A 27,478-nucleotide genomic window follows, 5' to 3' on the forward strand; every position below is an offset into this window, starting at 1 on the left:
CTGCCAAACCCACCACACTCCAGTGCACATGACTCTCTAGGTCCCCCGTGCCACAACTGGGCACACCTACCATGGAAACACAGACCTGAAGCTCTACAGAGGCAGCCTTGTGATCTAGACTCCACAAATCACACCATTCAGAGTCCTATCTCACTCTCCTCTATTCTTGGCACAGGTTAGGACCTTCTGGGTCTCCTGAATGGAGTGCTTGTCTCCACAGTTTAAAAGGGTATTGTGAAACAAGACAGAGCATGACAACAAAAATAAATGAGGGGGACAGAGTGGCAGGATCCAGAGCTAGCCAGGTTCATAACGGCCTAACAGAAGACTTTATTAATGATCAATTATGTGAAGAATTCATCTAAAAAACTAATCCATGTTCTTCTATAATCACAGGACACAAACTAAAAGAAGTAGTCTCAATTTTTTAGAAATCCACATAGTTAGGACTTCTAGGTTTATGTTTTTGTTTTTGAGACACACACACACACACACACACACACACACACACACACACACTCACAGAGTCTGAGCTGGGGAGGGGCTGCGAGAGAGGGAGACACAGAATCCAAAGCAGGCTCCAGGCTCTGAGCTGTCAGCCCAGAGAGCCTGATGAGGGGCTCAAACTCATGAACCATGAGATCATGACCGGAGCCGAAGTCAGACACTCAAATGACTGAGCCACCCAGACGCCCAAGAACTGCTAGATTTCTAAACTATGAAACTAGTAAAGTCCTTATTAGAGAAACATCTTTTGTGACTACCATACATGGCAAGAATCCCTTGATTTATATGTTAGGAAGGTACATAAATATGGTGGATCAGCACATTAGATCATAAAAACCAAATTACATTCTGAGGACAAAATGAAGTAAAAGATATTACTTGGTTTCTAAGGTTAGTCGAACAGAAAAACTTTTAGGATATTCTGAAGACAACCTTTGGGTGGCTTAAAAAAGTTACCTGTCTAGGGGCACCTGGGTGGCTTAATCGGTTGAGCCTCCGACTTCAGCTCAGGTCATGATCTCACGGTCTGTGGGTTCGAGCCCCGCGTTGGGCTCTGTGCTGACAGCTCAGAGCCTGGAGCCTGTTTCGGATTCTGTGTCTCCCTCTCTCTCTGACCCTCCCCCATTCATGCTCTGTCTTTGTCTCAAAAATAAATAAACATTAAAAAAGTAATAAAAATAAATAAATAAAAATTAAAAAGTTACCGGTCTTAAATAATTTTTAAGGAAGTAAGTTCACAGCACAAAACCCACCTGAGGTAATTTCCCCCGGTATTTTCTGTGACTAGTATCACGGGTTAGCTTAGGAGGGTCATAAACACTCTCAAACCCGGATGACAAAAGACTGCAGAATTCAAAGAGTGTTCTGTCCTCTTTATCATTTCCCCTGTGACACAATAGGATTTGTTTACAAAGTATACTCCTTGCTTTCTCTTCTGTTCTTACCTTCCGTTACTAAGAGTGGTACAGAGACAGGATGTGGCAAAGACGGAAGGAGAGAACACCGTGTATAACCTTCATGTGGTGTATAATCAGACTTCTAAGTCCTCTAGCTCAGTATTTAAGTCCAAGGCCCAGAAACTTTGGGCCACCCCCCCCACCCCCACCTGGCATTGGATTTTTCTAGTGACCATCTGCCTAACTTCCTTCCATGAAGAGCATTACAATAATTTTTCAATCAACAAGTGGTGAAGTAAATTCAGAAGCATGAACTTTTTTTATCTAGACGGGGGTGGGGGGACACAACCAGAAACATGATCTAGAATTTCCTACTGAAAAACTGGCAAAGAGTACTGGTATTTCGTCTAAAATAGAAAATTATCATGTGACTTATTTTGATATCATATACTACCATCCATTCAGGATTTAAAGGTCATCAAAACTTTATTCCTAGCCAAAGGACAATTAGGGAAAAGGATGAAAAGCTTATTTCATAAGTTTTCTCTGCCATAAAACTATCTGTGCTTCTTCAAAGTTTTATGAGACATTTCAAGTCAAAGTGGTTTCATAATGTGTGTCATCATGCACCGAATATTTTTAAACAAAGAAAACCATATGCAGTGTCTCTATTTTAATCATCACTATCTTATCCAAGCATTTTAGGCTCAACAGTCAAGAACCACCGAGTCCAAGAATTACTCCATCAATTCAAGGAGATGAAATATTATATAAAGAATATTATATTCCAGAGATGGGCAACACCACTGCTTCACTGATGTCAATAAAAATAAGGTGCTGTTTTATCAGTTTGAAAACTGTTAAAGCTACGATGTACAAGACACTAGAACGGTAAAACCCCAGTTTAGCATGGAAAGCTAAAAAAGGATCAAAATGTTAAAGAGTTGTTTTGTTGTTTTTTTTTATAGGTCCTTCTAACATCATTTGTGTGACTGTGTCAAAGACTAGTTTAGGAATCATTTTTATTTATTTTTATTTTTTTATTTGAGAGAGAGTGCACGCGTGCACATGAGTGGGGGAGAAGAGCACAGGAAGAGAGAGAGAATCTTAAGCAGTCTCGATGCTCAGTGCAGAGCCCAACGTGGGGCTTGATCCAACGACCCCAGGGTGATGACCTGAGCCAAAAATCAAGAGTCAGACACTCAACCAACTGAGCCACCTCGGTGCCCCCAGAATTATTTTTAAAGAGCAAAAATGAAACTTACCAATAGGCGTTTGTTCCCCATAATATACAATGCAGCACATAATAGAGAAAGACAGCACTCAGGAATATGGCCACAAGGTACCCTCTCATGGCTGGCCCACCTGAAACACAAGAAATGAAGTCCAAAGAAAAAGCGTTATCGTTTGTTATGTAGATGGGTTCACACAAGAGCTCAAAATAAGCATTAGTGAATAAACATATAGACAGGGAAGAAAAGAAAATGATGTAGGCCTACTATTTTTGGAAATATTCACTAAATTTGTAGGAAAAGAGTGTTTTTTTTCTGTTTCTCCTCAGCCTGTTTAGTCAATACGACATGATGCGTAAACCTATCAACAGTACCATGGTTTCAAAGCTAGCAGCTGCCATCCTACTTTCTCATGTTAGATAAGAAAAACATGCATTCAAAACAAAATTTTACACATGTATTTCAGACCCAAAACTTGTTTTCAGAAACAGTAAAAAATACCTATTTTCACTCTCTCAACAGAAAGTGAATATATGCCTTAAGATGTAAACAAACATTGCATTCCTCAGTGCTCAAAATGATTTTTTTAACGTTTTTATTTATTTTTGAGAGAGACAGAGTGAGAGTGGGGGAGGGCAAGAGAGAGGGAGACACAGACTCCGAAGAAGGCTCCAGGCTCCGGGCTGTCAGCACAGAACCTGATCCAGGGCTCATGAGGTCATGACCTGAGCCAAAGACGGACGCTTAACCAACTGAGCCACCCAGACGCCTCTCAGAATGATTTTTAAATGCCATGCATTGTAATTTTTACACGTCCTTTTTGCAATTTTTAAAAACTGGGGAAAAAAGGCTACTAAGAATATTTTCCACATCTTCAACTTTTATATACTTTTAGATGCATCCATTTGATTTTTCAGTATCCTAGCAGAGGTACATTTCAGCTAATTTCTTGCTTATTTTTGCACTATATCAACAGTGTGGTCCATTGTACATTTGTAGATCGACAAAAACCTGGACAAAATCTTCGCTAGAATATAAATTTTAAAAACCCTTCATAGAATATAGATTTTTAAGAAACCTGAACATATTTTGTTCTCACTTTTACTTCATAGAAATGAGTAAGTTCTCGTTTCCACATGCAATTAAATGCAAAAGACAAATTTAATATATTATATGGTGCTTACAGTAGATTTCAATGCTTGGGACTTTAAACAAATATGCTAGCTTTTTGCCTGTCAAGTTTCTGGTTCATTTCGACAATTGCATGTACCTCTTGTTCACATCCATCAACCTTCATCGGGGCAATGCAGTGCAGACATGGTGAGTCTGGGTAGATGCATTTCCAGATAAGATCATGCTGTCTCCCTCTGAACAGTAAAATAAGTCCAAATGGAACTCTTAAAATAAAGCCCTCCTTTGCCTTCATAAACAGAATATGATAAATACAATTTAAGCTTTCCTCGATAATGTGGGGTCATCTTAACAAATGTCATAATTATGCTGGGCTCCTCTGGAGCTAATGAGGGTGTGGGACTGTTAGCTACGCCGTCCTTATCCAGAGGAAATCGCTGGTTTCTCCTCCCTTGGTGTCAGCTGCTGCTTCTCACTTCTATTCAGGCAGCCGCCACCCTCACATGCCATTATTATAAGTTAGTGAGAAATGCCTATGTAAGGAGAAAGCAAATAGAGGAGTTAAATAACACACTTTACACATACTTCCTAGCACACATGATCGCCATGAAGAGTCAAACTGGTTGGCAATCAGAACACATGAATTACCGCCCAATTCCACATAATTCCTGTCTTGGGGGACCTTAGGTAAATCAGTTTACCACTTCCAACCTGAGCATCCTCATCTGTTTACAGGTGAGAGCACAGAAACTACCTCTTTGAGCTATTAGGTAGATTACCCAAAATGAAGCATGCCCGGCACAACCTAGGACACAAAATATGTGAATGTGGTTGTGTATTTAACGGTGGTTCATTTTCTAAAACTGGCAGCTGTGCTCTTTTTCTAAGTAGTAATATGCATGGGTTTTGAGAAAGCCAATGTGAGACCTGGCCTATCCTGATGCAGCCTACGCCGTCTTCTTTGTTTGTTTTTAATTTTTCTTAGTGTTTATTTATTTTTGAGACAGAGGGAGACAGAGTGCACGTGGGGGAGGGGCAGAGAGAGAAGGAGACACAGAATCCGAAACAGGCTCCAGGCTCCGAGCTGTCAGCACAGAGCCCGACGCGGGGCTCGAACCCGGGAACCGTGAGATCATAACCTGAGCCGAAGTCGGACGCTCAACCGACTGAGCCACCCAGGTGCCCCAACCTACACTGTCTTCTTACTGGCCTGACAGAAAGATGCAGTTGCATGTGGCTTTTGCACAAAGTCCCACATCCTCACATGGCAAAGGGAGTAAAGCAGTTTATAAAGCGCATATAGATCTGCTGCTCCCATCCCCTCAGGCCTGCACCTCTCTTTCTGCTTTGTTCGGTCTTTCCTCACCCACCTGAAATGTATGCTCTCTTGATGTAACTGTGGGTTATTTTAAAAATCATCTTAAATTCTCCTTGGTAAAAAGAAATAAATTGCAGGATCATTAGTAGGTTAAAAAAAGGAGCGGGGTATGGCTCTATGTTTCTTGAGGAATACTGGGTAAAATCCAAGTGATGGAGACTGCTAAGGTTTGGGATTATCAGTAAAAGTCTCTACTTGGCCCTTATACTTGTTCAACATTATCAGCCTTCCTTCTTCCCCCTGTATTGGGAGAATTGAGAAAGGTCAAACTGGGGTCCAGCTGGGTGCTAAAAGGCAACTCGTCGTAAAGGTGAGAGGTAATCATATTAAACATTCACCGAAGGCCATGAGCAATGCTTCATGAAGACAAGATACAGGCCTATCAGTGCCGACAGGAAACTGATGTGGACTTGGCTTGTCTCATCCCTTTGATTGATGGGACCTCAGCAAAATGCTTTTTTCTTTCACCCATGCAGCTATTACCCAAACATGGATATAGGACAAATCAAGACTCCAAAGAACACAATGGAATTGCAGTAAAACCTTAGATGGCAGAACAACCTGTTCTGTCAGTGTTGTTCAAGACAAGCAAACATTTCTGATAAATTTTAACTTGATAAACGAGGCATGTCTTGCAATACGAGTAGTACGTGATGGCAAATGTCACATGATCACAACTGAGCCAATGGTTCTTGAAATTCTTTGATATGCAAGTGCTTTGGATTACAAGCATGTTTCAGGAACAAATTATGCTCACAAACCAAGGTTTTACTATATTTACATATCCTGTGACTCCCTTAAATAAACACTGTAATTAACCCTTTTTTGTTGTACATGCTGACGGTGTCAGACATCAGGGGTGTTTGGCAACTCTGGGAGTTCTAGAATCCACCAGTTAAACTTGAACTGAAACAGTTTTAGAAACTACTAATGTTAGGCTTGAGACTATCCTGGAAGGTATTTTACCATGGGCCAATATAGTCACCAATCTGCTTAACTGCTCAATTATTTAAGGCTCCACCTAAAATAACATCATTTATGCAAGCACCCAACATGGATGCAACTTACCAGTATCAGCAACTTTTTAAAAGCCTATTTACATGTAAGATAAAACAGTATAGGAAGGTCTAGAGAAGAAACTCAGATTTACAATTCAATTTGCTTATCTGTTCCCCCAAAATGCATTCTTTGGGAAATTTATTATTTTGCAAAGCATGGAGATATCAATAAGCAAGATTTTGTTGTTTTTCATTCACTAATATGTGTTTTAGCTGGAAACCCAGAAGTGTAAGGGAACATGTTTTCCTTTAAAACGTAAAATTAAACTACTCTTGAAGAGCCATTGCATACACCAGCTGAGAAAAACTCTGTATTTCATGGGCAATTCAAAGCATATTCAAGTTGCAAAGTAGACTGAGCCAGCCAGGATATCCTTGTGATAAACATTTATAGTTCCTCTGCATACTTGTAGAAAAAAAGCTTCCATGAATAAACAAATTCCCCAATTGTAATGCTATAAATGGAATGACCATTTTGCTTTGAGCAAAAGATATTGACAAAAAACCAATCAGAACATATAAACATATTTAATATATAGCATTTAATATATAAATATGCCTGCTTTAAAGCAAAGAAGGAAAAAAAGAAAACCGTAACCCCTCAGGATAGCTTAAACTACCAAAACAAACAAGTCTCAAGATCTTGACATTAAACATGACAGGCTCAGCTTCTTGGCTGCATCTGTTCCCAAGACCAGGGTCCCTATAACATTATTTACAAAATTTAAGTCATGAAGTAATTATTTATCTCAAGTGTAGGTAGAGGACATCAAGGAAGAACAGGAACTGTTGGCAGATATCAAATGTTTATCTCTTCTTAAATTATCATAAACCAATATATGAATAATCTACATGAATAATCTACATATGTCAAAAGTGGGCACCATCTTGGCAACAGTTTCCCCTTTTTAAAAAAATTTTTTAAATATTTATTTATCTTGAGACAGAGAGAGAGAGAGAGACACAGCATGAGTGGGGAGGGGTAGAGAGAGAGGAGAGAATCCCAGGCAGGCTCCACACTGTCAGCACAGAGCCCAATGTGGGGCTCGAACTCACAAAACCATGAGATCATGACCTGAGGTGAAATCAAGAGTTGGATGCTTAACCAACTGAGCCACCCAGGCGCCCCTCCCTTCTCTTTAACATTAAGTGTATCTTATCTGCGTGGATAGTCTGTCTTGTCTATCATTTTATTGCATTAAATGCTTTTATGTCCCTTCCTTCACTTAAGGCTCAAACCAAGCTTGACAAAGGGTGCACAGGTATGATCCCCCTCATGAATGAGGAAACAAAGTTTCTGAAGTTGGTTGTCCTAGGTCACACAGTTTAAGCGACAGAAATAGACTTAAGGTCTGACCATTTCTTCCTCCCAGTTCCATTCCTGGGGTCATCCTGTCTCTCAAGACAAAAAGCATGAGGAGAACCCAAAAGAGAATTGTAATCTATAACTTCCTGACAGTGCTCCGTTGGCGGCTAGAGCTCCCCACAGGTAAATTCAGATATCCATGAAAGGGAAATGGCTCTAGGGCAGCGTGTCCCAAAGTGATGTGGCAGATCCAAGGGTCAGCCCCAGATGGGGGCTTGTTAACATACTCATTCCTGAGCTCCTACTTACTCTGAATCTTTGGATCTCAGAAATGTGCATTAAAACGAGCACCCTCCAATATAATTCTTATGCATACTGAAGTTTGAGAACGATTGCTCTAGTACGTGTACTCCAGAGAACCACAGAGGAAAACAATAATGGGTTTACAGAAATACAGAGACTCTAACAGATGTGACAAGAGTTATCCTGACTAGACTACGAGCTCCATAAGAGCAGGATAGTCTGTCTTGTCCATCATTTTATTTCCAGCATTTCTAACAATACCTGTCACACAGAAGATGTTACGTGGATAGCTGTTGAATGTAGTTATACATCCTGTGACTAGATGCTTTGTTTGGGGGGCGGGGTTGTTTTGTTTTGTTTTCCAGAAGTGCTTAGCACATGGCAAATGCCCAATGAATAACGGTTCATTAGAATCATTAAGATAGGAGTGTTCAGCATGTGCTCATCATGTGCCAAAGCTGGTGATAAATGCTTTTGGTGCATCAGCTCATGTAATGCTCACACCCACCCTGTGAAGGAAGTGGCCAACTTGCAACTGCCATTTTGTGAAGAAAACTAAAGCTCTGAGAGAGGCAGTAACTTCCCTGAGATGATAAGTAACAAAAATAGAACTCCAACCCTTATCTACCCGACCAGAGCCCATGCATTATGCCGCCTCTCTCCTGATGTGAGCTTCCATAAATGGGCACAAGCCCATCTTTTTGATAGCAGACTAAACATTACAACACATTTCTCTAATTTGTCTATCCTACCAGCTCCATGGGCAGTACAAATTCTAGGGATTGTTGAAATCAAGAGAAAGGTTATGGTCACACACTGGGCTGAAACAAAACCCTGTTACTCCCATCCTTGTTCTTGCCAACTCATTCTACTGGATTTCAGTCAACACGTTAATTATTCCCCCTCCATGGTTCTGTTGAGTGTCCTAGAGCAGTGATTCTCCAACTTCAGTGTGTATGAGAAGCAAACAGGAGGGTGCTTGTTTTCAGGCACCTTCCTGAGCCCCAGAGCAAGCTTGATAGCATTACTTATAAAGACAGACAAACAAACGCTATGGGAGGACACTTGAAAATGGTCAGATTTTTAGTTTTAGAGTCTCCTAATGCTTTATCAAACCAAAAGGAGTTTGTTTGACCAACAGCCAGCTAGAATGAAGCATGTTCAATAATAATTCCGCAGTCATTCACCAAGCACACAAATACTGTGGGTATCTCAATATCAAACAACACAAAGGAAGAAACATCCTTCATGTCCACATTTCCAGATGCTGAGCACACAGACCCAGGCTGCCTCACCTCTCTGTGACATTTCCTCTACACCTGGCTACACACTCTTCCTAATGCCTCTCTGTCCATAGGCTCAGCACCCACCCCCAAGCTCTAGGACCGACCCGGGCTCAAGGCAAGGGAGCCTGAGGAGCCCCAGAGCAGCAGCTCAACAGTTTGGTCAGGTTCCGGCTGATCCCACACTGACCTTGGCCATCTCCTTCACCAGGCCTGGGTTCTGTTGCCGGGAGAATGTGCATTGAAACGAGTTTTGTTTTTCAAAGTCTGCATTCTTCTCTCTCTCAGCCACCCCAGCAGCTCTGCAGCCAAACTTCCAGTTTTTTAGTAACTTGGATCTGAAACCATGTCCTCATCCACTGTATTCCCTTATGCTCTCCGCTACGTCAGTGACTGACGGATGCCCTGTCAAGGCTTGGTCTTGCCTCATACTCCACACACTGCTGCTCAACACAGAGGGGATATCCTTTTCTAGTATGTCCAAAGACTCAACAACCTACGTCTTTGGACATATGAGAAAAGGATATCCCCTCTGACTCCCCGTAGCCCTGTGGGCACAGAGCTTGGCACGGGCAGGATCTCAGCCACAGCCTTCCCCTTAGCCAGGTGCCCCTGTTCCTGGCTCACCTCCACAGCTTTACTAGGTGGCCCAGCTGGCAGCCTGTGACCATTCAGCCCTCAGAGAGTTCCTTCTCCATTTAGGTCTCCACAGGTCCTTAGCTCACACTGACACACCCAAGACTGAACTTGGCCAACAGTTCATACATCCTGCCTGCCTTCCTCTTTGTATTTATTGCTCGGTTTAGGACCGTTCTCTGTAATCACATGGCCACGTGAGCATTAGCTCCAGCTCTAGCTATGCGTTAATTCTGGAGTTTTTGTTCTGGCCCCATAGGTCCCCTTAAGCCTCCTAGACCTAGCCATCTCAATATAGCCCAAGCCTTAGCGGATACAAACAGGACCCTAAAGTGACCCATGTAAAGGGTTCAGTCCTCTTTAACTCATTTACTACCCCTTTAAGTATGGCCCTTTTTACTAATTGGATGATCCAAACGTGTCCAGCAGCCTCATGAACATACAAAAAACACGAACCTTTGGTGTTGATCATGTAAATAATAGCACAGTTTATTAAGTATTTCCTAAATGCCCAGCAGTAGACTCAGCCCTTTTCATACATGATGAAAGAAAGAAAGTATATTATCATCCCCATGCTAGAGATGCTCAATTACCAGAGCAGTGGCCAGAATTCAAACCCAGATCTGAGCTCAACGGTACATTATGGAAAGCTTTTAAACTGCACATTATGGGGAACTATAACCACTGTTTTTTGTTTTTTTTTTTTTTTTTAACTATAACATGATGAACTTTATATTCACTTACTACCTTTTTGAAAGTAAAATTAGGGAATGATACACATTAAATAGATGCATTTATTACAATGCACTTACTTAGAAACATTATATGAAAAAATGTTCACTTCATAATTTAAAAAGATAAATCTTAAAGACTCAGTAGTCTGATTGATGGGATTTCTGTTAGAAGGACCTGAAAATTCTCAATAAGCCATAATTAAAGAATGAAGAGTAGCATATCCAAAATTAATATGCCATACTATACCTGAAAAAGCTAAGTTTAAATCTGAAATGTTGAGCTACTACTATTTGATACAAATTAAGGGGGAAAAATCTGACATTATTGAGTAAATAGAAAATTATGATTTTGTTTATGCACCCCCTCTCCCCCCCCCAAGTAACTGTCTAGTTTCAACAAATTGGATCACCTGTATACATTCTGGCTGATTTCCAAATTCATAGTTTTTTTCTTTCTGTATGGCAAAAGGAGAACATGCATAATTAACTTTCTCTCCTTTCCCCCCAATTCTTTGGCTAATAAAACAACAGGCAGCTAGCTCTACACACGTAAACACACACACGCTCTTTCCTTTCGGTCTTTCAAGAAAGCCAGTGCTTTTGCCAGATTGCATCCTTACCATATGTAGACACATCTTTTTACCTAATTAAAGCTAAGCCATCACTGCCAAAGCAGATGAGTGAATGCTCCCCTGATAATTGAGTGTGCTCACTGCAAAGAATATAAAAAAGCACAGAAATGACTTTTCAGCAGAATTTTGTTTTTTAATAGCACAGTGGGCACACTAAAATCATTCAGCAAATGGCATACTATACTGGATGCTAAAAATAAATGAACTGAAGTTCCTGTTTTCAAGATCTCTCCCTTCAGACTCAGCTACATTAAAAACACACAAAGAAGCTTTTAAGGGAACTTATGTTCCTACTGTTTATTCATCATTTCTCCCAGAGACCCATTTCTTCTCCCAGAGTGGAAATTTTCTCTATTTCCTTATATTAATATCCCACTGATAAGATACCTCCAAGGAATATTAGATCTTAACAGGTTAACGATTGTGGCTAATTGTTTAACTTTATGAGATAAAATTTTTTCTATAATAAAATTCACTTTTAGGTGTACAATGTGATGAGTTTTGACATACGTATGCAGCCAAGTTAACAACCACCAAAATCATACCAAATGTTTCCATCACCCCACCCCTCCCCTGCAGTTTCCCAGGTTCCTCTTTACGGCCAACTCACTTTCCCCCATTTCCTGACCCCTGATTGGTTTATCACTATACTTTTGCTTTTTCTAAAAGTTCATTCAAATAGAATCATAAATAAGTATATTATTTCTAGCTTATTTCAATTCGTATAATGCTTTTGAAAGAATTGTCCACATTGTTTCTTGTGCCAGGAATTCATTCCTTTTTATAGGTAAGTAGTAACACATCATATGGCTATATGACAATTATTTATCAATTCACCAGGTAATAGACGTTTGGTTCTTTATAAGGTGTTGTTGTTGTTATTGTCAGTAAAACTAACACTCAAGTACAACCATTCAAGTACATGCCTTTGGGTGAGCATATGTTCTCATGGGTCATACAGTAAATGCATGCTTAGCTTTATATAAAATTTTTATATTGTATTCTGGTGCCTATTCCTGAACAGATCTGCTTCAATTTCTCAGTTAAAAGAAAAAAAAAATCCACCCATAACAATTAAAGTTATTGATACCACTGAATAATACAAACCACTAACAGCAGAATTGATTATAAATATCGAGCACTCATTATGGGTGTGTGCTGCAGGATATGGGAAATAGAGCTCAGTCTGATGAGAGAACCGTTACATGATTTCAAAATAAGTTGCTTACCTGTTGTGAAACCTAAAAAGTATTTTAGAGTCCTGCTATTCAGAGTGGGGTCCAGGGACCTGTAGTGTTGGCATCACCTGGGAACTTGGCAGAAATAGAGAATCGCAGCCCCACACCCTTGATCCACTGAATCAAATCTGCAAGACCCTCAGGTGATCTGTGTTTGAGAAGTACTAATGGAAAAGGTCAGAGGAAAGAGAAATTATACCCCACTGAGAAGGTCAGGGATTCACAAAAAGGGTTTCTGAGAGGAACTGGAAGCTCATTCTAAGTTCCCTACTATTTCCTTTAAGTCTTTTAGACATGATCTTTTAAATTTTCCAACCAAGAGAACTTCCTCTGAGAAAACTAGTCAGATTCTCTCTGAAAGCAAGTGGCTTTGAGAAAAATGTCCCTCACATTCTAGGGAATATTTGCGGTTGCCTTGTAAATTCCCTACACATTTTCAGTCCCACACTGTTTCCAGTCTTAGCCTTCCACTTACTACCACGATCACTACGATACTACTGGCATTTCTGACAGGAAATATACATGACTCCTCTCATTATATCTACAGGACACACATTTCATTCTGCATTGCCTAAAACGGTCAGCTGAATCACCACCCCAACCTTTACAACAGCATCTCCACTTACTGTTATTCACAACTTGAACCCCAAAAGAGACAGCCAGGATTTAGAACAATCGAAAAACTTGCCCAAGGGGACCTCACTCACAAGGAGCAGAGTTGGTAGCGCAGAACATTTTAATGTGGACTTTTCCCCGGCACAATTCCAGTCTCATGGGGGGTGCACGGTAATGGCCCACTAGTCTTTGTTTTGTTCCAATCCTCTCCGGCCTCCATGGTGTTCAACTTCGGAACCACCTCCTTCAGGTGGCACTCACTGGCCTGGGTCTCACCTCTCTGCTTACGTGTCTTGGCCTCTTCCCCTTTGGCACACCATTTATGGGCGTTCCCAAGCTCTTATCTTAAAACCCACGTGCTCATTACTTCTCAGCTTCTAGCAATGGTCTCTAATCTCCCTTCTCTTTAAACCAGCCCACCTGCTGTACCTCATGTAAAATCCTTACAGCCCAGCTCTCACTCTGTCACCCCGCCCTACAGGAAAACTTTCAGTGGCTTCCCATTGTCTGCCAAATAAACATAAAATCACTTAGCCTGGCATTTAAGACTCTTATAATTTGGTCCTTCCACCTTCTCATCTTCCTCTTCATGCAGTTTATTCTTTGCAGGCAGCAGCCTAATTAGGCATTAAGGTTGCCTGCGTGGCAATCAGACCCCTTGGGTTTGAGTCTCAGCTCTACATATCTGGCTAACCATAGGAGCCTGAGAAGTTGCTTAACCTCTTTACATCTCAGTGTCCTCAGCTGTAAAATGGGAATAATACCACCTAATAGAGCTACTGTAAGTAGTAAATATAAAGCACTCAGGTAAAAGTCTGGCACATGGGAAAGACTCTCCCAACCTTGTTCTAATGCTCCATTTAAAACTAATGAAATATCAGGTACCCATATACCAAGCCCTTACTAAAAAAATGAACTTTGTGACAACCTGGCAAAGACCCTAAAGAACTAGTGACATTGTACTAATAATAGCCTCAAAAGATTAAGCTTCATTACTATGCTAGCTGTTTCTGCACATTCATTTCAATATTTCAAAACAGATAGGAAGACTTATTCATCTCCTTCTGAATAAAAAACGAAAGGCATTCAAGATAGTAGTAATTCATTAGCAAAACTCATGCTTGAATGAGACCCTATTTCTGGCTACAGAAGCTATACCTTTTTATGCTTGTCATAATAAAACTGCTCTTGAGTGTTAGCAAAAACAAACAATGCAGACTTGGAACCAGCATATCAAATTTATGTCTTGAAGCAAGAAATAAAATCAATAACTCTGCAAATAATTTGAATTGACAAATAGCTGTCTCTGACGCTATCATACTGTTGAGAAGGATTCAAGCATTGTGTTCTGGATTCAGAAGGAAATACAGTACCAGGGCCAATCAGCAATGTCTAACAAGGTAAGGATGAAGAGCTGAGTATCTGTCAGCCCTAGAGGATGGGGGCAGAAATGAAACACTGCAGCAGATGGCATTTTTAAAAATAGCTTATATTCTGAACATTTACATAATAGAACTGTTTAAAATATTCTACAGATGCAATTATTTTAATCCTCAAAACTACCCTTTGAGAAAGGTACTATTGTCATCCCTATCACACAAATGATGACCCGAAAGCACAGAGAAATTCTAACGACCTCAAGAATACCCAGGCAGCAAGGGGCAGAGCTGAATGTGAACGCAGGCACACACCAGAATCCATTATGCTATAAAGACTCAAAAATATTTCCAGGTGATGCCAAGAGATGTAAAGATTGGCAGGAAAGACAGTTCTACAAATACCCAAGATGATTACAGCTCGGATTCCATTAAATTAAGATATATCTGGAAGTAAGAAACCTGAAGATCCAGCCTTATGTCCAGGCTAAGTTTGTGGTACTCAATAGTTTTGCAAGCCCAGTGGCCCAGGACACTGGGGAAGGGCTTTGAAGCCACTCATGAATAATCTCGGTGTGAACAAAGAGCTCAAGAGAGTCCCAAGGACCAAATCCCAAAAACATTGCAAATGACCAAATTTGCCAGGACCACTAAAGCGTTATGTGCTCAGTCAGTGGGTGTCCTTCACAAAACTATTTTCAAACAAAACAGTAACGTAACAAATTTACTAGTGGAATAACTGCTTTCTGATGAACCTTAACAAATCGGAAATACTATACAGATGCATGGGGCTATACAGAAACATGGAGATAATTCCTGATGGACATTTGAGCTCCCAAGCTTTCTCAGAATAAATTTATGAAGTGAGTCTTAAATTTGTACATGGGTTCAGGAACGGTAAGGAGAATATGCATAAAAATTATATTAAGATACTTTAATAAAATTATTATTAATTGTAGCATTTAAGGACAGAGAGGGAACTGGAGTTCATTCTATTGAGAAAACAAGGCCCAGAGAGGGCAAGCATCTTGCCCATGGTTACACAGCTTAACAGCAGTTTCTATAATACATGTGCTGCATATAATGTTCTAGTTTTAACTTCAGCATTTTATTACTCTTTAACTTCCATACTGATTTAGAACTGTCCCAAACAAGACAAATTCACACTGAGAATAAAAATAATATTTAAGAAGTGCCTGGCTGGCTCAGTCAGGAGAGCATGAGACTACTGAGCTTGGGGACGTGAGTTTGAACTCCACATCGGGTGTAGAGATCACTTAAATAAACTTTAAGATAATAATTATATATATTTAGCATTATTATTATTACTTCCATAGCTTAACTTTGGGATGTGCTGACCAGTCACTGGTTACTTTAATAGTCTCATGGGCCCTCTGGCCACATGTTACACTAATAAGAGATAAATTAACAGACAGCTGTATATAAAGAAGGAGAGGGTGGGGCGCCAGGGTGGCTCAGTCAGTTAAGCGTCTGACTTTGGCTCAGGTCATGATGTCACGATTCGTGGGTTCGAGTCCCACATCAGACTCACTGCTGTCAGCCTGTCAGCACAGAGCCAGCTTCAGATCCTCTGTCCCCCTCTCTCTGCCCCTCCCCTGCTTGTGCTCCCCCCAAAAAATAAATATTTTTTAAAAAATAATTAAAAAATAGAGTCACCTGCTAGAGGTGGCAACATTGTATACGAACACTTCAAATGTTCACACTCACATCTAAGAAGTCTGAGACAGTGGTAGTGTTGCCTTGGCTTACCTCCACTATTAGGAATCTGTTTCGCAAAGGCTCTCTGCTCCTGAACGTGAAGGACGTAGTACGGGTTCCAGAGGCCCGGGAGTCCGTCTGCAAAATTGTTGGAGCCTCTCTGCTAGGAATAATCCAAAACGAAGAGTTGTGCTGCTTCTTCACTTGCACGTGCTGAAATAAAACACAAAGACAGCATGCTTCTTAAGAATAGGCTTAACTGCCCAAGGGAAACTTCAAGCTGTCAAAAAATCCTTAATGAACACATCTGGTAAACTCACTTCGGACCCTCCCCAAAATGCTTTACCGGATGATGAAATTCCCAAGAAGCAAAACAAAAAACCCAAGAGCAAAACCAGCAGCCTATGTTACATTCCTATAGTTCATGACTGGTTATCCACAGGATCTGGCTCAGTGTCCTTGAAAAAAAAAAAATAACACATCCAGCTTAATTAATCCAAAACAACCTGGTAATGAAAGAACCATCTGTCTGATTTTTCAGCTTCTCTCCACACATACACACAGCTTTATTGTTAAATGCAGAGGTGAGGGAGGTGAGAGACGAGCTTGCTCCGAAAATTCTCTGAGGAGGAAGGGAAGGGAGACGGGAGAATGAGGAGGTCAAGACGAATTAAAATGTCTAGAAGAACGTGAGGGGAAAGGAAGCATGGAGAAATTTGTGTGAAGAACAACTAGTTTAAGAATGTGCTGTGGGCTACTTTCTCAAAAAAAAATTGAAAAAAAATCTCAAACTCCTCTTGCTACAGCGTTTCTTACACAAGACCAACCCTGATACAAAAACAAAACCAAGACTGCATGCTGTGCACTTGTGTTAGTAGAAAATATGTTATTTAAAAACAATTCTTAGGAAGCAAATTAAAAACAAAACAAAACAAAAATATGGCAAATACTTTATTTCAGAAGCCACTATGAACTCTAATGTCCTGCAATAAGGAAATATTTGTGCTTAACTATTATGAAAATCATATAATAACATAAAAAATACTTAGATTCCACCAAGAAGGAAAACATTTAAATGCTGAGAACACTAAGATTATTTCTATGTGTGTGTGACCCATTACCAAAAGACACTGGAGAAAAATGAAATCCATTGATGTGCTGAGTTGTGGATTACAGGGAATTTTTTTCTTTGAAAATGAAAATTTATAGACAAAAAAATGCTAATTTTCACTTTTGAAATGTCAAGTAGGTTGATGCATTTAGAAGTTAGAAGAAAGGCAAAGTAGTGCTCTTTAGTAGCTATTATAATGGAAGTCTCTACCATGAAACGGAATTTTGAGCCTAAGGAAATTATGGATAATTATACATTTGTGCCCCAGAGTCATTCTCCTTAAATGCAAATAAAGTGCAGCTCCTGGGTTTCTATCATCTTCTACCCAGTAGTACTTATTAGCAGCTGAAGTAAAAGAGCAATCACAATTTTAAAGTTGGAAAGATCCTTTAAAATGATCTACTCTGAAGAGTTGGTAAAGAAACCCCAAACAGTACCACGCCAGGAACAGCTGGAGGGATGGGGACTTAGTTACACCTGGAGGAGCTTAAATCAAGGGAGGAAACAAGATGGCCCATTCTCATGTTTGAATGACCTTCATGAAGAAAAGGCATTAAGTTGGTTTGAAGGCTGGGGAGTGGGGGTGCAAGTTGTTAAGCCAAAGCCAGGGAATGCAATATTCAAGAAGTTATTTCTGAGCTCAGTAGGAGGGAACTTGCTAATATTTGGGCTGCCTAAAGATAATACAGGTTGACTGACTGGATAACAAAGTCACTTGTTACTGAAGGTATTTTGTCCTAAGAACCACTTGGGATACATTTGGACAGTAGTGCTTAACCAGCTTGAATGTCCACTGGTATCACGTGAACATCTTGTTAAACTATAGATGATGATTCAGTAGGTCTGGGGTGGGGCCCGAGAATCTGCATCTGAAGCAACCTGCCAGGTGAGGCAAAGGGTCAAGACCGTGGGTCTAGAGTGTCAAGGATATAACTTGATTACACACATTAGAATGTTATTTAAACCTGTGTCCCCCAAAGCACACAGAGTCTTCTAACCATATGACTTCAAAAGTATTCTCCAGTCTTGATCTGGGGGCAGATGACTATAAATAAATAGGTTAAGTGGTAATTAGCAGGACTTTGTGAGTCCACACATCCAAAATTTTACAAAGTTTGTATCTTGCAGTGACTGCCGCAATCATACTTTTGAGAGCAACTAATTTTGCACAATTCTAAAGAAGAGATGTTTTACTTCCATTTAAAAAAAGAAAGGGGTGCCTGGGTGGCTCATTCGGTTAAGTGTCTGACTCTTCGGCTCAGGTCGTGCATGATCTCACAGTTCATGAGATCAAGTCCCAAGTCGGGCCCCGCACTGACAGCACAGAGCCTTGTTGGGATTCTCTCTCTCCCTCAAATAAAACAAACAAACGAATGATCTCATGCCCCAAGTTTGGCAAATACTTGAAACCGAGTAACTGTGTTGTGATTGATGAATGACTAGACTGAACAGACACTCAGCATTCAAAAATGCAGTTACTTATTATTTCTACTTACGATTCTACAGTTAACAGAGAAATAGAATGGAGAAAACATGGCTACAAATTTTTCCCAGTGACCTGTTATAAAAGTGTGTGTCTCCAAAGGTGGGGAGGAGGTAAGTCTCCCAAGGCTACAATTTGTGGTCTTCTTTTTCAATGTAGGGCTTTATATTATTTACCTGGCCCTGAATTTCACCTCTCTGCTATCCATCAGAGTCATAAAAATTCCTTCAGTGTTTTGCAAGTCCCCGTTTCTAGCTCTGCTCCCTGACTTATCTAATAAAAATGGACCTGAATCAGTTCAAAATCCTATGTGATGTCTTTCCTGGAGAAATATGCTAATATCTGAACACACAGACTTTCCTCAAACTTTAAAGTGTTCTCACGTTTCTCTCCCATAGTAAATAAACCAAGAACTGAGAGGAAACCCATTTCCTGCCCTTCTTCTGACTCTGAAAGTCCCCCTTCCAAAGGGTTTGCTGTTTTAGTTTGCTTAAACGTTGTTTCTGATTTATGAAAATCAGATTTATGAAATCTGATTTATGAAAGCCCTTTTTTTCCAAACTGCTTATTTACTTTTCAGTTAATTCTGAATGAACTTAGCTTATTCTGTCCCTTGGGAAGTATCATCTGTTTGTTAATTCCTCCTTTGCTATTTTTAAAAGAAAAGAAGTGAATTAGCTTGAGGGTAAGCAATCAAATGAACATACATAAAATCGAAATTTAAGTGTTGGAAATTCTTCTGCTCTCCACAGCACATAAAAATCTGTGCTTATATTATTATCCATCAGAGGATTCTCTAAAGCCAAGTTACAAACACGATGCAAATCTTAATTTGGGGTACTTTATAATATTATTACAAATAAACCAATGCATGTGATTTTTTTATGTAAATAATTTTTTTTTATGAAATCATATAATCCTAGATTTACTTCCTAATACCAGTAGGTTTAATCCTTTTGGCAAAGTGAGTCAAATTTATTTCCTGATAAAATTAACTCTGAAAGTTTCTACCTTCTACAATAAGTGTTGAAGTGATCAATAAAAAATTTCTCAATGCCTAGTCTATACCAGACATTGTTCAAGGAACTAAAGATAAAGTAGTGAAGGGGGAAAAAAAACAAGTTTACAATCCAGGAGAGAGGCAGGTATTAGCAAGAAGTTCACAGCTAATTATTAAGTTACAATATTGGTATGGCTAAAAACTGACCCAGCTAGGGAAAGACAGGGAGCTTCTTCGAAGAATTTGGGGGAAATTCTCAGAGAACTCCACTCAAGAGTTAACCAGATGAAATAGGGTGAAAATGAAAAACATTCCGGGCGGAGGAAACGGCATTTGCTAAGATTCTGAGGTGAGAAGGAACGCTTCACACAGAAGAACTGAAGCCGCCGATGGGAGTAATGATGAAAACAGTTAATAGCTAGTCTTGGCGGTGTGCCTACCCGCCCGCAGGAACTCACAGATCGCACACAGCACTGGCATGGGTGCCGTTACTCTAACTCTGCACTTAAGGACACAGAAAGGCTTAGAGAAGTCAACTTGTCCAACGTCTCAAAGCAGGAAGGTGGCGAGCCAGAGTTTGGTCTAGGGACTCTGCTGCCTGGGTCCTTATTCTGTACCTGAGAGCCATCAGAGCTCCCCAGGAACAGGTCAATACGGAACTGTTCCTCCTATTCATGCATGTGCATGTGGGTTCCACTTTTTATTCACATGCACGCACACACATTCATAAACATTATATAGGATGTGGCCTTGTTTTAAGTAATGCTTAACATTTACATGACAATTATATAATATTCTGAAATTTGCATTTGTCACTGTACTTTGAGGTCCATCCATATCGATGTGATGCAGAAAGGTCTAGTTCATTCTTTTTAAGTTCTGTAGAATATTCTATCAACCAAATGCATCACCAAGTTATCAATTCCCCACTAGCGGACATTTAGGTTGCTCTCAGAGAATTGCCTATATAAATGTTATTTTGGAGCCAAAGCTCTTTTGTTTTTCAATCTAGATAATAGATAATTCAATAAAATAATAATAATCTAGATAATTCAATAAAATAGTTTACTGAGACAGTGAATCTTACAAATGGCTAGAAATACTTTAAAATTGAAATTTCCCTTTTAAATGGGGTTTTCTCTAAAAACATAAATCTTTGATAATTCAAGTCAGGTAAAAATAACTAAACAATTAAAATACTATGACTCTCTCAAAAGGGGAAGTTAATAGTATTTTAAATGAGAAAATAAATTTCCAGTTAAGTCGAACCTATACTAATCCTGTTGCAAACAGAACATACTGAAGAGAAAGTAGATGCAGAAGACAGTCTGTATCTTACAACCGCTTTCGCCTCCTGGCCACACCACCCTGGACAGAAAAATCAGAGCGTTTGAGCAAGCAGATAAACAAAACAAATATTTCTCTGGAATGCCTTGTTCTGTGCTCTGGCCAGAAAATAATCCAAGGCACAACCACACAGAAAGATAAACAATTTTTTCTTTAGAATCAAGGGATTGGCAAGTGCCTACTATGTGTCAGAGTTAATGTTTGATAAAACAGACAATTAAGCAAAGCAATAAAATATCGTGAAGTGGTCAGACCTATAAACAGTGTGACCAAAAACAATGATCTATTTACATTAATGGAACTTTTTGCTCAAGGACACTGTAACAAGGTTTATTTTGAAGTGTAAACTGAGGTCAAGTTCACAAATACGTGAAGACCCATCTATTGGTTTCCTCCACCTTTAGTGTCATTTTCTATACAGAATTCTGAGAAAACCTCAAAAGGCTTCATTTTGATATGTTGAAACATATCTGTATGTTTCAAAATACAGGTAACTTCACTATTGGCTGCATTCTTCACACTGTAAGATGACCTAGTCCAGAAAAGGCAAAACGGAATTTGAAGAAGGGCATTTCTCTTCAGAGGGAAAGGGAAGAGCAGTCTGTTGGCTGATTTCCAAAGAAGTGTACGCGGTCCCCAAGTCAGTAAATAGAAAAAAAAAAAAAATCTAGGTTTCCAATGAAAGAAGTAACTCTGTCATACTGAGGCCACAATGGAGTCAGACCTTGTGGCCCCATTTTCACACAACTAGCCAAATGTTTCAGCATGTTCCACAGACAAGCCAAGGAGATTTCACTACTAGATCCCGGACTCTAGTCCAAGAAATCCTTCTGGGCTTAGGGAAATCCTTCCAGGCTACAGGATGCAGCCGTGAACCCAACTGAAATTTATCCTACCAGTAGTTCAATAAAATCACTGTTCAAGATGGACCAGTTTCATCATTCATTAATCCATCTGTCCGTCCATCCATCTCACACAGATATTTATTACTCATTTATCCCATGGCACAAGGTCGCAGAGCATAAGGAGTATCTGAACCAAGACAGCAAATCCATATAGTCACACATTTAAACATAGACAATTAAACATACCAAACATAACCTTCTGCCTCATTCTAACCTCTTAACTACAGATTCGAGGTGCACATTTTATTATTTTTATTGCATAATATGCATACTTTACTGAATACATGATTCGCCTAAAACCACATTTTTTTTGCATTCCCCCTCAGAGGGCAGAACAGAAATAGAAATAGATAGATAGATAGATAGATAGATAGATAGATAGATAGTAAAAACAGCAGGAACTAGCAGTTGAAAGAGACTTAGCATGAGAATAAGGAATGACAAATAGACCAGAAACCAAAAGTAGGATCACTTAAACTTTTGAAACTTCCCCGTGTCTGTGATTTTTAAAAATGTCCTGAAGATTTCCCCATAGTTAGTAGCAGTAAGTAATGGCTTCTGGACAGAAAGTAAGGGGCACATGCTATGGACATACGACATTAGGGACAGAGTCTGTGCTAAGAGCATTTAAGTCAAAAGCCACCAGCGAAACCCTAGGTCCCAAAGCAAGGACACAAAAGAGCCCAGAGCACAGGAAGTGGCCTGAGTCTGTGGTGTCTCCCTGGGGATTTCACAACAGTACAATCCTTGTGGTTCCCCACACCAGACACTCAGCCCAGAATAAAAAACAGATAAGTTGTAAGGCGAACTAAAACTAATCCTTTGCTAAAGAAAGTGCCCTGTTATCTAATATGTTCTGCATAGTTCCTGATTACTTACTAAAGTCTAATTGTTGGGCTGCATTTCGATCTGAGGGCTTATTTTCTCAGATGAGAATTGGTCTTTGATATGCCTCTGTACAGCAAAATGAAACCTTTATTTTCAGCATGCCATACTAAAATAGAGTATGGCATTTAAAGAATAATGTTTGATTTGTTTTTTTTCCTATCAAAGATGATTTGGACCAGAGGAACTGGAGAAACCAGATGGAGGATGTGGCCCCAGTCTGAATGCAGGAGGATAGGTAGGACCCCTCAGCAGAGACCCAAAAGGCTGATACGAAAGGCTTTCGTCTGAGGCATGTCAGGATACCAAACTGGCTCGGTCTGAAAACACTAGCGAAGAAATCAGGAAAAAGCCATATAACAATAACAAAACCTCTGTCTTCCTACAGGGCACATCACAGGTGTGGAGCAACCAGGAGTGAGACAGAGCATCCTGGAAGCCCATCCAGACAGGAGCAGCTTGGACAGGGTGTAGCCAGGGCAACGGCCAGGTGCACCCTTGGGGGGGATGCAAAGAGGAGGGGTCAGGGCACCAGGCCCACCGCAAACCCTCTGTATTTGTTTCCCAGAGCTGCAAGAACAAAGTTCCACCGACAGGGTGGCTTCCAACAAGAAAGGTTTATTGTCTCATAGTTGTGGAGGCTAGAAGACCAAGATCAAGGTGTAGGGCCATGCTCCCTCTGAAAGCTGAAGGGAAGAATCCTTCCTTGCTTCTTTCTAGCTTCCTGAGGATTGCTCACACTCCTTGGCATTCCTTGGCTTATATATGCATCGCTCCAATACAACATCTTCACGTGGTATTACCCCCGTGTCTCTGTCCTCACAAGGATGCTTCTTATAAGGACGGAAGTCCTACTGGACTAATAGCCCACCCTATCCCAGCATGACTTCATCTTAACTAACTGCATCTGAAATGACCCTATTTCCAAATGAGGTCACAACCTGAGGTACTGGATAGGAGGGATAGGAGGACTTCAACTTGTCTTTTTTGAGGGGCACAATTCAACCCATAACATTCTTCTTGAAATGCCCAGGCCACGCCCTCAGCCAGAAGGACTAAATGCTCTAGAGCCATTTAGAATACCTGATGTTAATTCACGTTAAAGAGAAACAGAAAAAAAAAAAAAATTACTCTATGGTGGTAAAAGTCAGAATAGTGGTTACATGTAAGGAGGGAAACAGTGACAGGAGGGGAGTCCATGGTGCACTCGTGAGGGCGAACAACGTTCTAGTTCTTCCTCTTGACGCAGGTTACAAGGTGTGCTCACTGGGAAGAAATGTAGCAAACTGCACGTACGTGGTTGTGTACTCCTCTGTATGTCTGATACATTTCCACTAAAACTTTACCTTTTTTTTTATGTTTACTTATTTATTTATTTATGAGAGAGAAAGAGCGTGCGTGCTCAAGCACAAGCAGGGCAGGAGCAGAGAGAGAGGGACAGAGAGAATTCCAAGCAGGTTCTGGTACTATCAGCGTGAAGGCCGATGCAGGGCTCAAACGCACGAACTATGAGATCATGACCTGAGCTGAAACCAAGAGTCGAGGCTTAACCGACTGAGCCACCCAGGCGCCCCTCCATGAAAACTTCACTTTAGGAAAACATTAGAAAGGGGCGCCTGGGTGGTTCAGTCAGTGAAGCATCCAACTTCACAGCTCAGAGCCTGGAGCCTGCTTCAGATTCTGTGTCTCCCTCTCTCACTGCCCCTCCCCTGTTCATGCTCTGTCTCTGCCTCAAAAATAAATAAACATTAAGAAATTTTTTTTTAATTAAACAAAAAAAATCAGAGAAGCTGGAGCTGTCCAATAAATAGAGATCTTAGCAACCTAAGTACAACCTCAGAGAGGGGCACTGTCTTGAGAAAAGCCAAAGCCAAGAGTTAGCCACTCACATCTGCTGTTCAGACACTCAACTGGCCAGTTTACCTGAGCTGTTTACCTCTTAGGAGCTGGTGTGTGACCGCAAATGCTAAGGTAATTTACTTATAATGAGAAAAATGTGAAGGCCAAGGAATACGTATGTTTGAACTGGCAGATTGGCAACCTCCATAGGCAAATCCATGGATGATAATTAAAAAGCTGTTTGATAAGCAGGGACACATTATAAGTAATAAGGGTACTCCCTCCCCTCTACAGTGTTGGAAACATGCTAGGACACTTTTTGCTTTGCTCTCTGTTTTCCTACCCTCCTTGCAGACCTCTCCCACACATTCCATTTTCAGGCTAAGTATAGTTCAAGTGTTTTTTTCTTTCACATCTAATTCCTCTCTGGGAATTTTAAACACTTGTGGTTAGAGTGTTCTGGGTCCTGTTGCTTAATCTGCAAGCAAGAGAAATTAACACTAAAGGACTGGATTAAAATACTGGACACCACACAGACTTAGTAGAAAACATATTTTTGGAGTAAAAACAGAAGATTTTCTAGGATTAAATATAATTCAGACGGTGAACATTAAATTAGATGTTGCATAAGCTCCGAATAACATACTGATATATTCAAATCTGGATGATTCCTAAGAAAGGAGAGTGAAGACAAAACGTAACTGCAATGCAAACAAAGAAATGAAGAGCAAGTATTGATCAAAATTTTACATATAAATTATCAAGCATGTAATTATAGAAAATGAAGCTAGGAGGAGAAAGAAGCACTTGGCCTTCTATTGTGTAAAATGTATTAAGGGGGCACTGAACATTTCAAGGCTATGAATTTGTAGTGACCCTCTTGACTATTCTCCCAGGATGTCTCTGCCCCATTGAAACCCATCCCTATTCTCAAATTTCAATTACAATCCCACACTTCAGAAGTCTCAAAAGATATTTAATAGCTCTATGTTTTAAATAGTTGGGTTATTAAAAATGAGAGCTCCAACATCAATTATACATTACCATTACTAATGTCTTCATCATTTTCTCATGAAAGCAGCAAATGGGAAAGATGTATTCCATGCCAAATGCTAACAAGCCTAATGTTAGAAGCAATGTGAAGAATTGGGTTGTTATAAATTGTCCATATAGAGCTACATCCCCAAAGGCATAACCTCATGGGGAGATGTAAACATCATAAGCCATAGGCCTCTCAGTCTGATTGAGCTGATCCTGCATTCTCTCCTGTGGCATCTCCTCAAATGCTTGATTTTGAACATTATGGGCTAAGAACACTAAATTTCGCACAGTTCTTAACCATTCTCAACACTGTTTTATGCCTCAGTGCCTTTGATTTTGAACATTATGGGCTAAGAGCACTAAACTTTGCACAGTTCTTAACCATTCTCAAGACTGTTTTACGTCTCAGCGCCTTTGATCATTCCGTCTGTGCTTTCTGGAATATTCTCTTCACCTTCCAACTTCCCCCCTCTCCAGAATAACTTCCAAGTTATGGAACCCTCTGTTGGTATTCTCTTCAAGGAGGACTTCACTTTCCACCTTCACTCTGCATTTGGATGACAATAGAGGAGAGTCTAGGAAAGAAAGCATATGTAAAACTGTCTGAAGAATAAAGATAACTATAACTATCATAATTTTAAACCATTTTAAAAAAAGCTAAAAGATGTTAAGATTTTTAATGTGCATCTGAATAGAGCAGTTTTTACTTCATAACCCTAGTTTATTGTGAAAGACTCCTAGTGCCATTCAACCAATAGATTTTCATCCCAACTCTACCCAAAACCCATACGGGTGAATGTGCACACACACATATATACTTCATCCCTTCGTGTGCCCTTGGGTCCCTACAGAATAAATAGCACAGCACCTGGCACATCCTAGGTGCCCAAACATTTGTTCCTGTTCACTGAAGAATAAAGAAATGCAACAACATGAGTATACTAATAAAGTCCAAAGTGAAGCCAGGTGCTAAGATGAAACAGACTGAAGGGAAAATTAGAGCTCCATGAAATCAACCAGAAAGACTCTCTGGAGAAAGTTAATTTGTAACTATCCAAGGAAGAATAGAGTTATAATCATAGCTATGGTAATAGTTGTAGCAATAATAATGGCAAGTAATACAGATTAAATGATATTTGGCAGAACCTATGCTGAACTATTTATATGTGTTTTCTTTTATTGCAATAACTGTGACGTGGCCATTATGTCGAGTTTATAGATAAGGAAAGTGATGCTCAAGGTAATAGGCAACTTATGCAGAGTCATGTAGTTAAAAGCCGTAAGGGTAGGGGCGCCTGGGTGGCTCAGTCGGTTAAGCGTCCGACTTCGGCTCAGGTCATGGTCTCGCGGTCCGTGGGTTCGAGCCCTGCGTCAGGCTCTGTGCTGACAGCTCAGAGCCTGGAGCCTGTTTCAGATTCTGTGTCTCCCTCTTTCTCTGACCCTCCCCTGTTCATGCTCTCTCTCTGTCTCAAAAATAAATAAACGTTAAAAAAAAAATTAAAAGCCGTAAGGGTAGAAAATGAACACAGATTACCATCTGGTTTGGAATGGGCAGTGTGGAGTGAAAGGAGAAAAGCATTAAGTATCAACAGAACATCCTGAGCTAAAGCACCGGAAGCCTGCAGTAACACAGGTTCAAATGGGAGAGTAAAAGGAAAGGTAGCAACATGAGATGACAGAAAACTTCAAAGACCAGTTGGAGAAACTCTCCGGATTTTTGAGCAGAAAAAAATTTCTGTAATGAAAACCAGGCTTAAAGAATGTTCTATAAAAGGTACATGGGCAGGAATATTGGTGGTCATAGGTAGAGAGCTCAGGTAGAA

General features: G+C 40.2%; 2 protein-coding genes across 12 annotated transcripts in view; one reads left to right on the forward strand and one right to left on the reverse strand.

Moving 5' to 3' along the window:
- Positions 1–16,174, reverse strand: part of ST3GAL6 (ST3 beta-galactoside alpha-2,3-sialyltransferase 6) — a 54,671-nt gene extending 38,497 nt beyond the window's left edge. Inside the window, exons 1-2 of one of the 11 annotated variants that reach the window (XM_047098807.1) lie at positions 13,042–13,210; positions 2,669–2,768 (exon numbers count right to left, since the gene is read on the reverse strand). In XM_047098807.1, coding sequence (XP_046954763.1) covers positions 2,669–2,768; positions 13,042–13,108 — 167 coding nt within the window. In that variant the 5' untranslated portion in view covers positions 13,109–13,210. The other 10 variants (XM_047098813.1, XM_047098810.1, XM_047098805.1 and 7 more) reach the window with 10 other exon arrangements.
- The window catches only part of LOC124527253 (uncharacterized), a 65,648-nt gene continuing 54,209 nt past the window's right edge, over positions 16,040–27,478 (forward strand). The window contains 1 exon segment of the mRNA XM_047100453.1: positions 16,040–16,192. Coding sequence (XP_046956409.1) covers positions 16,040–16,192 — 153 coding nt within the window.

This window comes from Lynx rufus, unplaced genomic scaffold (assembly GCF_022079265.1).
Source record: "Lynx rufus isolate CCGP_SWC_20201006 ecotype Redwood Valley unplaced genomic scaffold, mLynRuf1.p SCAF_5, whole genome shotgun sequence".
Taxonomy (NCBI): domain Eukaryota; kingdom Metazoa; phylum Chordata; class Mammalia; order Carnivora; family Felidae; genus Lynx; species Lynx rufus.